Source organism: Amphiura filiformis, chromosome 10 (assembly GCF_039555335.1).
Source record: "Amphiura filiformis chromosome 10, Afil_fr2py, whole genome shotgun sequence".
NCBI classification, from domain to species: Eukaryota; Metazoa; Echinodermata; class Ophiuroidea; order Amphilepidida; family Amphiuridae; genus Amphiura; species Amphiura filiformis.
The window spans coordinates 12,430,184-12,446,493 of NC_092637.1; the positions used below are offsets into that span (position 1 = coordinate 12,430,184).

At 36.6% G+C, this 16,310-nt stretch overlaps 1 protein-coding gene across 1 annotated transcript; it reads right to left on the reverse strand.

Moving 5' to 3' along the window:
- Positions 1-10,851: 10,851 nt before the first annotated feature.
- Positions 10,852-13,703, reverse strand: LOC140162509 (uncharacterized). Its single transcript, XM_072185754.1, has one exon. It carries the CDS (start codon positions 12,771-12,773, stop codon positions 10,911-10,913), a length of 1,863 nt encoding a protein of 620 aa, XP_072041855.1. The 5' UTR covers positions 12,774-13,703; the 3' UTR covers positions 10,852-10,910.
- Between the last annotated feature and the right edge of the window lie 2,607 nt (positions 13,704-16,310).

The following is a 16,310-nucleotide window of genomic DNA, read 5'->3' on the forward strand; positions in this document are numbered from 1 at the left end:
TGTCCGAAATACAATAGATGAAAATTATGTAATAGGTCATGCTTCGGTAATTCAGTACAAAAGCAATTGTATTTGTCAACAATAATCATGTACATGTAACGCTGGCAAGTATTACGAGTTTTCTCGCGATATTTCAAAATTAAATTTAAAGTCACTGGAACTTGTTTTTGCCAGGAAATTGCACTTCGGCTCAGTCACTTCTTTCGTTAGTGCAATTTTGTACCGAAACACACAAGTCATTCCATATAGCAGCTCATGTCAAAATACAAAATTAATGTCGGTAACGAAAACTTTGGCACCGTGAAAAACACCAATCCAATGTCACACAGAAGCAAACTTGTCGAATTTCGGCACTGTCGTTACATGACGTAAACGTTGGTCGCATTTCGACACTGTTGTTTACATGACGCATACACGTTCGTTTAATTTCGGCATTGTAGTTAAAGTGACACAAATGTGTGTCGCATTTCGGCACTATCGTAAACACGACATAAACATTGATCACATTGTGGCCCTGTCGTTATCATGACAAACACTCTGGCACTGTTGTTGATATGACAGAAACGCCGAAAGAATTTCAGCACTGTAGTTTATAAAAAAAATGGCGTAAACGCTGATCAAATTTCGGCACAATCATTAACCTGACATATTTGGTTCAATTTCGGCACTGTCGTCAATGACACAAACGCTGGTCAACTTTCGGCACTGCAGTTAATATGACATGTAAAACGCGGATCAAAAGTCGGCAATGTCGTTAACATAAACATAATCGCTGGTCGAATGTCGGCACTTACTTATAATGGCTGGAGATCGAATGTCGTCATTGTCGTGAACATGACATTACAAAATGCAAAATCCCGCAATCTCTGACAAACCAAAACTCATCATAATTCATTGGACCTCGGAAGGAAGCTATACAGCTAAAATCCGTTTTTGGATATAGCACTGGTCTAATTTCGGTACCTGCATAAGCTTGCTCAAAGTAAATAAACACCTACATATTCTTGACTTAGCGTTTATAATTCTCACCCGTTTTAGCATATTAAAACCAGGTGGGTGGAAACTAGTTTCGATGTTTTAAACTTCAAAATTTACTGTCGTGATAAAAGTAATGTTTATGCTATAGATGTAATGAGCCGTGAACAATATTGACGATTTACGTATTTCTAAGATCAAAAATGTTTACATAAAAAGGTGACCGGGTGATGGGCACTATTGTTATACCGTATTTTGACGTGAATTAGTTTTCAGTACGTGGACACCGTACGAAAACGTGTGACGTCATAAATGTGTTCAAATTGCCACAACTTCAGCGTTATTAAGCGTTAATTTGCTTGCCAGACTACTAAAGTACCGCGATTTTATCCCGCCGTGTTTAATATATAGTTTTGAGATAGGGGCCGAGCGACTCAGGCTAAGCACACCACGGCCCTGATTTGGTAAAACGATCTAACTTGAAATTGGGACATTTTGAGATAAATCCATATCATGGGTAATGTGAGGCCGCTCTTTCCATTGGTGACATCCTCAGTAAAATCACCACCATGCCACCAAATATTGAGATTTTTATATTTTCTAAGACATTAGATCTGTTTAATAATTTATTTTATTCAAAAAGAAAAACGTCAAGTGTTCAAACTTTAAAGCTCTTTTTCTCGAAAGAGCGATTTTAATTTCAAGTTAGATCATTTTACCAAATCAGGGCCGACCACCTGTACGATAGATACGTTTCGTTCGAACTACGAACGCGCCGCTGCCGTTCATCAACTGAAATTACTCATTTTTACGATCAGCGCAGGCTAATTAGTAATTACGCATCTTTAGCGTTCCCAAGTTAACAAAATTCGATTTTTGTCAGGTTTTGTTTTCAAAGCGCAGACTCGAAGTTCAAAGCGCAGACAGCAACCTCCCATATTCTTTCAACACATATATTCAACTGCAAATCTAACAATAGGTTTTTACAAATACCAAAAATAACGGGATATATTCTAGGATTTGAGATGTAATTATACATTCAATATCAATTGTAAATACACCACCATACATTACTGTTACCATTACTCTTTTTCATTATAGCTATAAATACCAGAAATGATTTCAAGTGGCGGACACTCAATTTATCTTAATGCCAACTATGTGCTTGAGGAATGTGCTCTTAATTGTCAATGAGTTTTCAATTCTATACAGACAGTGAGACACTTATCCGTTGAACAATAGGGTTTGGCCTGGATATTTTGACCTGGTGTAGACGATGTGGTACACACGTACATACGATTTGTACATCAAAAATCACATAAAAGAAAAGTGATGGCTTTGCAAAGTTGTAAAGAAAAATGATACAAGTCAAATTAAAATATCACCAAAACATGTTGTCTTGCAAGGTATATTCAATAAATATACAAGACTGATGAGCTTAGTAAAACACACATTTGACCATTTAAGGCAGGCGGCGGATGACATGATCGAGCCGGCAACTTGTGAAACCGCCCGGCCGTATGGCATTTTCCAATATACTCGGTTAGTTTTGTGGGGTTCATTATCGAACCCCAACGGTTTTAGCTTGTATTTATATTATTTATCAACATAGGCCTATTTGTTTGTGATATTTCAAGCGTTTTAAAATTTCAAAATAATCCCATTCAATTACACGGTTGACGATGGAAATTTACTGAATTTAGAGAATGCACGTCGTACACCACCTGATTTAAGGTTTCTAAATTGGGATCCCAAAAATTTGGCATGTGTAAAGGGAGGGGGAGGAAAGGTTTCTTGGCAGGCCGCGGGGGGGGGGTTGGCAGTCCAACGCCTTCTATAGATTTAGAGTATGACTTTGAAGGCGTTTCATGGGGGAAGACAGTCTGGAAGTCCAGTTATTAAGAGTGCGATATTGGGGGGAGTCTGGAATTCCAACGCGTCGTTCGGGGAAAAGTTTGGAATTCCGATGCCCTCTATATAGTTTGGAGTACATGACTTTGAAGGAGTTTTTGGGAAAAGGTCTTGAATTCCATAAATTAAGAGTAAAAAAAGTCTGGAATTCCGACGCGTTGGGGGAAAAAAAGAAGTAAAAAAGTCTGGAATTCTGATGGGCTGCGGGAATAAAAGTCTGGAATTCCGACGCGTTGGAAAAAAAGCCTGGAATTCCGACGCCCTCTATAGGTTTGGATTATATGACTGTGAAGGAGTTAGGCTGAAAAAAGTCTGGAATTCCAGACCAGAGTACATACAAAAGGAGTATGGAATTCCAGTGCCTTCTATAGGGGGGGGGGGTTGATTATTATCTGGAACAGCCCAATGAACATTTCAATATTTGAGCGCAAAGGAGGTTGACAACTAAGTTTATAAGGGTGATGTACTTTTCAAAGCGAATAACAAAAGATAAGCACTGCATGTTGCAAGGTTGTAACGATAAACTGATTAAAAACTTTCGACCTGTCAACTTTAAAGGGACGTTTTTAGAATCGTTATCATTTATAATGGAGTTATTGTTAAATAGCTTACGTAGTGTGCTTTTTTAAGTAAAATATTAAAAGCTATTTGCAAAACGCGGGCTTTATTAATTTTTTTACTGCGTTTTTATAACCTTGTTTTTGGCTATATGGCTTTCACATACTAATTTTTTTGCCAAATGCACGTGCTTATTGGAAAGTTGTGCAAGGGAAGTTACTATAGGTTTACATCATTACATATATTGTTTCCTGGTGTGAACAATGTATAATTTGTGGCTTTGCACTGCTGACAAAATTGCATGACGTGACCTATTAAAATGTTATCATGCCCAAGCCTCATATTAAAAGAAGTCTCCGGCAATCATGACATTATGCCTTATGTTATAGAAAATAATTATCAAGCACGAATCACATGGTTTTATTTAAAACAAACTCATATTGACCATAAAAAGGAATAAAAACAGTCGTCTCTCAACACGCGATATTCAAAATTCCCGCGCCGAAATTGTATATGGCAATGACGTCATGGTTATTAGTGCTCAACTGTCGACAGCTTTCATTGTATTACTGGGACGTCATTGCACTGGACAATTTCGGTGCCCGGGAATTTTGAATATCGCATGCTGAGACAAGACTGTTTTTATTCATCAATAAAACCATGTGATTCGTGCCGGTAATTTTCTATTTAGGCATAATGTTGTGATTGCCGGCGACTTCCGTTTAGGTGATTGTAACATGGTTAGGGGCTGTGGCTGTGCAATAATTATGAGCCCTGGGGAGGGTAAAATTGGGGGGGGGGGCAATAAATTTTTGGCGAGCCAAATGGGGGGGGCAAGCAATTTTGGCAAGCCGAGAGGGGGGAGCGATTTTGGCACACATTCATGGGGCGCCTTTTAAATAAAATGCTCTAACAAGGCTTATAAAAAAAACAGTACGGAAACGCTTACATATGCAAATTTTCCTACTCGCTGCGCTCGCAACATGTATAGAGACCATTTAAGGTTTGTAAATTGGGATCCCAAAAATTTGGCATGCGCAAGGGGGGGGGGGCAAAGATATTTTGGCAGGCCGAGGGGGGGGCAAGCGATTTTTGACGGGCCGAGAGGGGAAGCGATTTTTGGCGAGCCGTTATTCCCCCGGAGGTTCATAATTATTGCACAGCCCCTTAGCACCTCACCACATCACACAAAAAATAACAGCATAATTACACCTTACAAACAATTTGGCTACTCACTAACGGGCACAAATAGGTCCCTACACCCGCCCCTCCGGCCCTCCCATCAAAACACCCAATCACACATGCACTTCACACAATCACAGGCGTTTGTAGCAGTTGCGAATACCGACCGACTTGATTTACGTGGGGAATGTAAGCTAATAATAATGGTACTTATTGTGGTGTCATTGGATAGAGGAGATCGAGATGCACATTATATTCCATCAGTACTAATAAATAGAACAGTAAAGGGGGTTTTCAGAAGGGTTGGTTCTCCATCTTGGTGAACTTAATATGATATTAATTTTGCCCCCAGCTTATTATCCCAGTATAACAATAATATTTTGATACGATTTCCTGGTGATGCGATGGTAATCTACAAATAATTGGAACATCGACCTATGTACAGATTCTGTGTAATTTTAAAATTCTATGTAGTAATCCTTCTAATTTTTAATTTTATAATTTTTTAATAAATTTAGGGTTTGAAATGCAATTTGATCATTTACGTTCAAAAATCAATAAGATTTTCCTTAAATTTGAAATAATTATACTAAAAATGTAAACTAATAAAAAGTACGGGCGTAAGAATAAAGGCTTTTATAAAGCCTTTATGATGACATAAGTTTGAAATTCACTCCCATCCCAGGACGCCTTTCAAGCCATGAATTAAATATAATTCGAGGGTTTAGTGTGAAAAGACCCTAACTGCAATAGCTGCCGTTTAAACATTTGACAATTATCTGCATTATAATATGGTAACATTTAATAATATGACACCTGGCAGCTATTTTACTTTTTGCACTAACCACTCAAAATTGTAGTCAACTCATGAGTTCCACGGATAGGTACATTATACCATAACAATGTAAAAGGTAGTAAAAATAAACTAAGCGCAACCTTTAACATTTTGCAATTTTATAGACTCCGTGAAAGAATGTTGCCTTATTGTATGCATCATTTATATAAAGCCTGTATATAAACATTTTTCTCACCAAAAGTGCATTAAAGTTAAACACAAGTTCTGTGTATCTTTAAGACGAGAGGGACGACGGGAGCCATATATTTTTAGTTTTAGCCATGTAGAGAAATAGTAATTCAGTTTACGGTAAATTACCGTAAAATTTCACGGTTTGTGCCGTAAAAAACGGTGATTTAATTGTAAGTGTGCATTTTAACTAACAAACTACAGTGTATACCTACTTCTTCATATAATTACATTGATCGGGCAGAGAAAAATCATGCACATGGGGCAAATATGACACAGCTCTGGAATCTCCTTTGTAGAAACCACACCATTCCTTTGTGTGTCAGCTTTATTTGTCTCAATATTTGGTCATGCTCCTCTCCCACCCGCCTTAAGCTCAGTATTTCTCACACCTTAGAATTTGAACTTCCTTAAACATATTGAAATACTTTTCTGAGGAAACCTTTCTTAACACCTATAATATTTCTTTTATGCAAAAAAAAAGTGTTCAACATTAGAACACCACCTGTGCAAAATTTGACACACTGTATTCAATTTCATAATGCTTGGTGTTCGTAACATAATGCTTAGTGTTCGTAACATAACGTCAGAGGAAACTTTTAAACACATAGTATTTGAAGTGTGCAGCATTAGAACACCACCTGTTCAAATGTTGACATACTGTATTCAATTTCAGAATGCTTAGTGTTCGTAACATAATGTCATGGGAAACTTTTAACACATAGTGTTTGAAATGTTCAGCATTAGAACACCACCTGTTCAAATTCGACATATAGGCCTATTTGACATACTGCATTCAATTTTGTAATGCTTAGTGTTCGTAACAACGTCAGATGAAACTTTTAAACACATAGTGTTTGATCATTCACTAAATGTTCATAAAATGAACACTGTATGTTTAATCTACAATTTTCACAACACTATTAATAGGCATATAGCATAAAATGCTCGCCTGATTGTAAAACCATTTTTATAATTGGTTACTTATTTATGGAGATCATCAGTTGTTCTCATTTTATTTTACACAGGCCTGCTGCTTGCACGGAATGAAAGAACATTGAACATTTTGAACATTTTGCGGTTTATAGAAAAATACCTGATAATAGGCCTATATATGGGTAGGCTTATGTCGAATATTGAAATTTAGGCCTAGGGTACCGTATACTCCAAATAGCTCTGGGTGCACGCCCATTAAAGGTGTTCACAACTTTTACACTGAATGAACATGTAATGTGTTCGTTTTGAACACTGTATGTATGTAGGCTATATTTACCACGTGCTGGGCCACGCATGCGTCGTTGCACCGTATAATAGAACAGACGATGTCATCGGAGTGAGAAACCGCGATTTGGACGGGGATTTGGAGGTGAGATTTTACCCACAAAATACCATTTTATTTAAAACAAATATATCGAACGTGTTCTCCACATACATGTATCATAGAACAACGAGACTAAAAATGTAAATTCATCGTTTTTGTATTGCGTGGTTTTAGTGCATTTTAATGAATGCGCAGTAAGCTTATCAATCATGACCATGCAATAGTCACATGGTCAGACAGTGTGCAAATCTGCAATTTGATATAGGCCTAATGTGAATTATACTGTAGGCCTAAACCTCTGACGAGTGTGTCTTACAACTGGTCAGTATGCGGGTCGATTTTATTTCATGAGTCTGTTGTTACAATTAAATTTCGGACAAAGGTGTACATTTATAGGCCTACATTGACCCATTGTACTTTGTTTTGTGTAGCCGTATTGCATCCCTTTTTGTAACACTTATTGAACATAGGCCTATGTAGGCCTAAGTGTCATATGTTCCAGACTAGAACACTAAGTGTATGACATTTGTGAACACATCTCGGTGCATTTGTGAACACAACTCAGTGTTCAAAGATTAAAACACAAGTGTTCTAAATGATTAGAACACAAGTGTTCTAAAGCTGAACACATTTGATTTTGAACATGTAAATGTGTTCTTAAAGTGTTACATGGCATTGAACATGTAAATGTGTTAGGATTTGGAACACTTTGTGTTCAAAGTTTTAACATTAGGTGTTCAAAACATGAACACACCATGTTCACAAAATGACGACAATATGTTAACATCAAGTGTTCAAAAGGTGAACACACGTGTTCACAAATTATACTGTTGTGTTAAAGTCTGGAACACTTGGTGTTCACAATCAGTACACTTTTATATGTTCAATAAGTGTTACAATTTTTAGTGTTCTAATTCAGAACACTTTTTTTTGCAGTGTACCAGTGACTGTGTTCCCTATAATAACCTATGGGGTGTAGTAATATTTGCAATATTTAATATGTGATGATCACCCACGGACTGAATTTATAGGGAACAGTGGCTTTGGCAGGCCTAAAAAGAGAAACAGAGAGGAGCCAGCATTTCAATTTGGCAGATCAAAAAAAAGAGGAAGTGAAGTGGTGTTGGCCATATATTTTTGGGTATACCATTTCAATTACGCTCTAAATAAAAGGCATTGAAACGGTATATAGGAAAACGTTAATATGTTCAAAATTTCATGATCGCAGCGCTCACTTCACATGACCCACATGGCCCTTAGTTACTTCCGTAGATTAGAGACAAATAAGGTTTAAAATTTGGTTCCCTTAAATCTGGTATAAGGGGACGGGAGATATTTTGGCAGACCATTTTGAGAATAGGTCTACATCCCTCTAAACATAATATTATATTGCACAGCCTCTACGGGACCGTTCACAAACACTTGTTAGGGGGCCTGATGCAAAAAGGGGCCCTTAAATAATAATAATAATAATAAAAGGGGATTTTAAAGCGCCTAATACATACGTCTTAAAAATGTTGACCCTCCTAAGGGGAGGGGGGCTGAAAAAAATGACCACAAATTTTCCTGGGAAAATTGAGTTTATATGCTTTTCTATGTGGTTGACCCATAATTTTCATGTCAAAAAAAAAAAAAGGGGGAGGCTGAAATGCTGAAATTTTTGAGATCTTAAAAGGGTGGGGGCGAAAATTTTCGCGATGATTTTTTTGCATCAGGCCCCCCTAACAAGTGTTTGTGAATGGTCCCTTATATTGCATAGCCTCTAAATCACAGCAGACATGCAGCTCATGAACTTATGCACGCCTTTGCACGCCGTGCTATGCATCAAATAATGTGAATATCAACATTTCCCACAGCTTTCGTATTTTAATAAACAGCTGACAATTTGTCCATTTCATTGACATAATCACCAGGCAAAATAAGTCACAGCACACAGTCTTGGGCTTGTTGTCTCCAAAATCAAAAATTATGTTAAGGCTATTTCAATATTTTTCCCCCATCCACTATTCTCAATTCATATATTTATATTAAAGGTATTAGAGAAAGATATGTCTATACAATTTTTAAATGAATAAATAAATAAATAAATAAATAAATAAATAAATAAATAAATAAATAAATAAATAAATAAATAAATAAAAAATAAAATAAATAAATAAATAAATAAATAAATAAATAAATAAATAAATAAATAAATAAATAAATAAATAATCAAATAAATAAATAAATAATCAAATAAATAAAAAATGAAAAATAAAATAGATAAATATGAACGAATAGAATCAAGTAAGGCATGATTCCTACGTTTAATATTCGTTCAATCGTTACACTATGGAGCACAATGGCCTCATCCCAATGGCATAGTTCAATAACCTTAATTAACCTATCATAGTGAAAAATTTGACCTCAAGTTTCAGAGTATGAGTTTTTGTACCCAAATTTTCAAAGGTCATTCAATGAATGTGAAAATGCATTGGGGTTAAAGAACTGTGCCTTGATAGATGAGTATGTTGTGAATCCTAGTGTTATTCAATCAGTTTCAATGTCATTTTTATCTTCTAACATATATTTTGTTGCCAAAAAATCAATATTCTATTTGACATCTGGTGGAAACATTTGATCGATTCTACGTCAACAATCATTCTTTAAAAGATACAAATTACTGGAAATACTAGATTTAATATTAAACACATACTTATTGCATGGAATATTCGACTGTGAATATAAGTATGAACCGGGCCTAATGTCAAGCTCACCATAGACCCTGGAAGAAAGAATGGGCGTACAGACGTGAAGTACATGACCCCTGTGAAAGTTGAACACACAGCATGAATCTACCCCCGGGATTGTTATTCCACGTAAAAATAGACACACAATCTGACTCTTTTACGGATCTTTATAGAATGCATACTGATTTTCTTCCACTAATGAACACAAAAATTGAATAAATAAACATATTGGGCCAATTTTGGTGACCGAGTAAGTAATTTTAACACATTTTTGAAATAATATAATAAATTTTATTATGAAGAAAAAATTTAATGAGGGAGTGAACGTTGTGAGAACACAGGATTTTGTGGTCATATTAAAACTCATTTTTTGGATTTATAGTACATGTTTAATGCACGTGTACCATGTGTTCCATGTTTTAGTAAAGATTAAAATCTTAAAATAAATTGTTATATTCTGATATTTGGAGCGTAGAACAATGTATATGGATGTCAGATGTTTAGAATAAATTGAACACCATCACTGACCAATGTTCAAAAATTTGACACATGATTCAAAGTATTCTAGCATATACTTTGCATGATTTTTAGCTAATTAATGTGTTTACAAAGTGAAGGCAAAATTGTGTTTAGAAAAGTGTTTAATTTCTAAACACTTTAAACATTTTTTGGCAACCTTTGACCTTTTGTGAATAATGTCGAAACGTCTTGTGTTTGCTGGGTATAATCAGTAGGCGTACTCACAGATGAATAATTGAGGGGCTCAATATAAAAACGGCCACATTTTGGTGAAAATAGAGGACGCTGCTGATAAATGTCAAGGTCACCAAAGGTCATTATTACAAACACGAAACATCATGAATGCATAACTAAGTGAAGTTGTAAAATCAACGTAAGAAGTGAACTTGTATTGAAAATTCTAAGGCACTACATCCCAATTGGTCCTATAGAACTATCGGTGCCCGGTTAGATACCGATAGCTCTTAACATCACTCCCTGGAGATGAAATAAATTGTAACAAGCATAATAATTAACAGTTGAATAGTGTTATTGTTTTTCATTTAAATAAAAACGAATGCACTCTACAACAGTTCAGGGTACGAACTAACACAAAAGTTGATTTTTCTCAAAACAATAGGTCGTTTTTATAATGAGCCCTTCAATTAATTCCCGTCGATCTGTGTTAGTTTTTCCAATCATTAGATTTGCATTATCCACGAGTTACAAGACTCCTTAAGATATCTGAGGGTTCAGGTATCTCACTCCATCTACATCTAATTATTTTACTTAAAACTTTCTGAAAATATGGATGTTTGGTAGCATATATCGCTGGATTTATACAGGCATTGAAAAAGACAAGAAAAATCGAATATGGAAGCAAAATTGTGGCGATTTTGGTATCGATAAGAAGACAAAATATAAACGGGGTAAAACAAATCACGAAAGCTACCACAATATAGAACATGTTTTTAGTTATGGCCAACTCCCTTTTACTTATACGACCAGTTACTTCAATGATAGTGTTTCGGATCCTTTTCGAAAGGCCACGCCCCATTTTCTTACTTCGACGAATGACGACGGCGTCGTCTTTAGCTAATTGATCCAGTTGTGGGTACGAGTTGTGTTTACTGAGTTTTAGGTTCAATGAAGCACCTCTTCTTGTTGGAAGGGAATTAACTTTATCGTCCGATATTACCCTTACAGCGGCGGTTCTAGAATGTGGCAAACTTGAGAGAGGTCTATCATTTTGAGTACCAATACTATTCAAACTTGTTTCAGATAAAGACAACGCACGTGGCCACTTTTCCAAAGGTATTGCACTTGTGGTTGTTTCACTTGATTGCGTCATCGATACCGATCTGTTGATTTTGGTCCCTTTGCCATGGCTGCTGTTGCTCCTCGGAAGAGTGGAAGGTGGGGATTCCGCGAGTTCTTCAGCAAGCTTGAGAGCAACTGTCCTAGGGATTACCACAGGTGACGAATTCGATGCCGATACAACCGCTGGTTCACTAGCTGCAAGAGGCGATGAAGGTGGCGTTCCATTTCTGCCTTTGACGTACTTTTTGCTTTCAGGAAATGGGAATTGGGTGTGGTTTTGCGTGTTGGGGGAAGATGGTGAAATTGCCATAGCTGACGAATTTGATGATGCCGATAAAACCGATGGTACCCTGGCTGCAAGAGGCGATGGAGGTGGCGTTCCATTTCTGCCTTTGATGTATCTTTTCCTTTCAGGAAATGGGAATTGAGTGTGGTTTTGCGTGTTGGGAGAAGATGGTGACGGTGGTAAGCTTATGTCATCTATTGAAGTCAAACTTATGGAGTCTTCTGCATTGTCTGAGGTTGATCTTATGTTTGACGATTTATGCCTGGCCAATTTCTTTTCTTTACGTCTGACATGAATAAATATCTTGATATAACAAGCAATGATGATGATCAACGGAATTGGGTAGATGATTAGAGCAGTTAGTAAATCATAATCATCCGAAAACTTGTGGGACGAAATGCTACTACAAGAGTGAAACTTTTCATTGTAACCTAAGCTGCCGAAATCTCCAGCCAGAGGAGGCAGGACGGTAAAAATAAATGGCCATATCCATAGGAAGATAATCCAAGTAATGAGCACTTCATTGCAGAATATTTTCTTGTACACTCGAATTGGTTGGGTAATTATTAGCAGCCTGTTAATAGCAATGGCCGCAAGTGTGCTAACGCTACTGAATATGGGGACATAAGTGACGATGGCCGCACAAGTACAGACCCAGTTGGCAAGAGGCCAGCCGTCAAAGCTCAACAATGCGACAATATTCCACGGTAAAGCTAGGCATGTTAGTAAATCGGCCACGCTCAAATTGACCACAAACACATTGGTAGGAGAACGTAGTTTCCGAGATAGTAGAACTGCTAAAATAATCAGTGAATTACCGATTGTTCCAGCTAGTGAGGCAATGAGTAAAAGAGATCCCAGTAAAATTCGTTGCCATTTATCGTGAAAACCAAACTCGATACTTGTTAAATTTGATCGTGGTGAAGTGTTGGGTAACATCGTGGTTGCAAATGTGATCAGATTATCCATTTTGAACAAGATTCATGGTGATCATTACCAACCAGTTTCGATCAATGTGTATAGCGATACTGCATGTCGGTCTCAAAAAGGCGTTTGATCATGTTGATCTGAACTCTTAAACATAGTGGTTGCAAATGTGGTTAGATTATCCATTTTGAAGATTCATGGTGATCATTATCAACCAGTTTCGATAAATGTGTATAGTGATACTGTATGTATGTCTCAAAAAGGCGTTTGATCATGTTGATCTAAAAACTCTTAAGCGAAACATTCCGATGCGCAATGGCTATGTAGTAGGCGAATATTTTTAGCACGAGACACACATTTAACACAAAATAGGTAGGGCATTATAGACCCAGACAAGATGAAACCAACCGTTTCAATAATTCTATTCACCATGTTCATGATCCGATAGCAAGTCATTATGCTTGTATAATGTCAGGTCGCTTCTAAACGTTCAAAGTCATCTAGCGTGACACAGGCGTGCATTTTTATGTTTTTGCGAACTTGGTGAACAGGTATATCCAAATATTGTGTCTTTGTGAAGAGATATTCATATCAGGACGCAATAAAGTCTTATACTCAAATATAGCATATAGCTCTTTTTAGGCCTTTATCATTGTCTAGATATCGTTGCAATCCGCTTGATGTATTTCCTTGTCGACCTTTCACTAACCCTTAATTTTCACAATAGTCCAAACCATTCAAGCTGCCAATGCTCCCATTGAAAACATCACATTGTCGCGTCGTACAGTTTCAATATGTTTCGCACATTATAGCCTACGTCTACTGAAGATAGCACCATTACTTCTGCACAGGAAACGTTCTCAGAAGACAGAAAATCTGTGCAAATTACAGCAGTTTTCATAAGTCACATGTTCCAAAAATTGCTGAAGTTTTTAAATTTTCGCATCATGATCATCCCAGTACAAAACATGATATTTTACACACCTTGAACTTATTATGCCAAACATGTGGAAATAAAATTAGGCAAACAGTATTTCTAGTATTTTTTATTGATATTTAATGTTATTCTTTCCTTTATTCCCGTGCATTATATCAAACGTCATGCTTGCAAACGTACATAATATAAAAAGTGAAAAACAATTTACGGTGTATTTTTGGAAATTATAATAAGTTGTATTTTAAAAGATGCAAAATTCTAAACAAGTTTAGGTAAATTATTGTAATTATTGGGAAATTGCTACTCGTCACGCATGAGTTGTTAAATACAACCAACAAAGGCAGACGAACAGCAACCCCATCGCTGGCGATGCAGTATTGTGATTACGACCAATGACCTGGATCGTTCATTGAAACTATGGAAGGGACGCTCTAGTTCACAGGTCGGAAATAAAAGGAATCGTCGCTAGCGACTAAATTATGAGTTTAGCTAAAAAGAACGAATCACGTGTTGAAAAACTTCCATATTTGGTGTCGTACGTCGTTAAACTAATGGTCTCTATTGTCAAGATTCACAATGCCTTCGCGTTATTTATGGGTACCTTTAATTGTCGTAATTTTACCTAAGACTGGTAGGCCAGAACATGTTTATCATGTTAATATGGCCCGGGAAAATCCGTGTTTGTGGAAAATGACACGTTATTTGCGGAATTCGGCTTTTAAGTATTAAAAAACGCGAAATTATCGACAACGTGTGGGATTTGTAGTTGGTATTATGTAAAAATAAAAACTAACAATACCGTAAAAACTCGTCTACAATATAGAGCTAGTGCTTTGATGAAAGCTAAATTAATGCAAGTGCCATCCATCGAAAAATGAAAAATTATAACATTATGGAGCTTGAGCAAATAAATTAGATAAAAGCATACACAAACTGTTGTAAGACCAGTCTAATGCATTGGCATATTTACGGGTGTTTCGTATTAATTTAGCTTTCATCAAAAACACTCTATGGGCTTGTAGACGAGGTTTTAAGCATCTTGTATGTATGATCTCAGTGTTTTTCCACAGATGAGATTACTGTGAGGCTGTTTAGAGTGCGTCCTTAAAGCAATAAAGAGCATGCTTGAGAATAACTTTTCTGCAATTTCTGCAAAAGCGGTCGAGTATGCTTCGAAGTTAAGCTTCGTTAAGTTCACCATTACGTTACAAATCCCTTTAAAATTTGTCACATTTTACCAACTTTTTACCTGAAAAAGAGGTCAATAACTCGAACCATTTTCTGACCTGTTACCATGGTAACAGCTGCAGCTGTCAGCATTTGATAATAAATTGCCATAGATCTATTATAAATTTCGACACATATCCGCCCACTAGTGTCGGAGGCATTGATCTCAGAATGTTCCCTTTAATTAAATGAGTAATTATAATAGGATGTGGAATGAGTTAGTTTTGGATGGGTCAAGAAAATTAGTTTCAATTTCAATGACTACATCTGACACCTGAGCACCGCTTCTCTCACAAATGGGGCATAGATACCATAATGGATATTCTATACACTCTTAGAAAAAAAGGTTCTTGGCTGTCCTGTAACCTATGTAGAACCCTCAAGAAAAAAGGGTTCGTGAAAATTTAAAGAACCAAAAATGGTTCTGTCTGGCTTTTCCAGAACCCTTTTCATGTCTAAAATGGTTCTTTCTGACCTTTCCAGAATCCTTTTCAGGTCTGAATTGGTTCTTTCTCTTCTATAGAACTATTGAAGGTTCAACATAAAGAATAGCTCAAGAACCGTTTTAGGTTCTACTACTAGAACCCTTTTTTCTAAGAGTGTATAATCGCTGTGAAATTGCTCACCATGGCTTGTATACATTCAAACAGTCTTCGTGTGGGTGTGTTTGTAGAATAAAACCCATTGTTCTTTCATAATGTATATTGTGACTATGTGTATACATGAACTTTGACACCTTTCTTCAACGAAATGGTGGTAATATATTTAATCGGGACACATTCGATGTGTGGGTGAGTTTAAGTTAATCATTAATGTTGTTAAGTTCAAACATTCAGCTTGTTCAGACACTTGAATAATAAAAGTACATTAATGTGCTCAAAGACACATTCTTGTTTTTTTCCTCCCCGACATCACAGATTCCTGTCCATTTGTTTGTTTTCGTGGTTGCCTGGTTTAATATATAAAAACCCATTAAACTCTGTACAAAATAGTTTGCCCAACAGCTATATCAAATGTCCAACAAGCATAAATATACCGTCTAATTCGCCTAATGGCGCACATGGGCTCCTTTGCCTTAATTTGGCCAAATTTCACGTAGAAATAGAGAGCTCCCTCCTCCTGCATGGCCTCTGAAAAATCGCAAAAAGAATTACTCAGTATAGGGCACTTTTGGTTCCCTTAAATCCCAATTATGTACAGGTACCAATAAGCGCTATTAGGCGAATCTTTACGGTATACCGATATTAGTGTCAGAGGGGATATGCCATGGTTTTTTCGTCTCAATTTTCTTTTTTTTCTGTAGAACTAGCGGATGGAAAATTTAAGGTCGGCTTTGGAGCAAAGCTACCCTAATATTGTGGAAATTAAATAAACATGTTTTTCTTCCTTTCAGAATTTTGACATCCTGTTAGTTT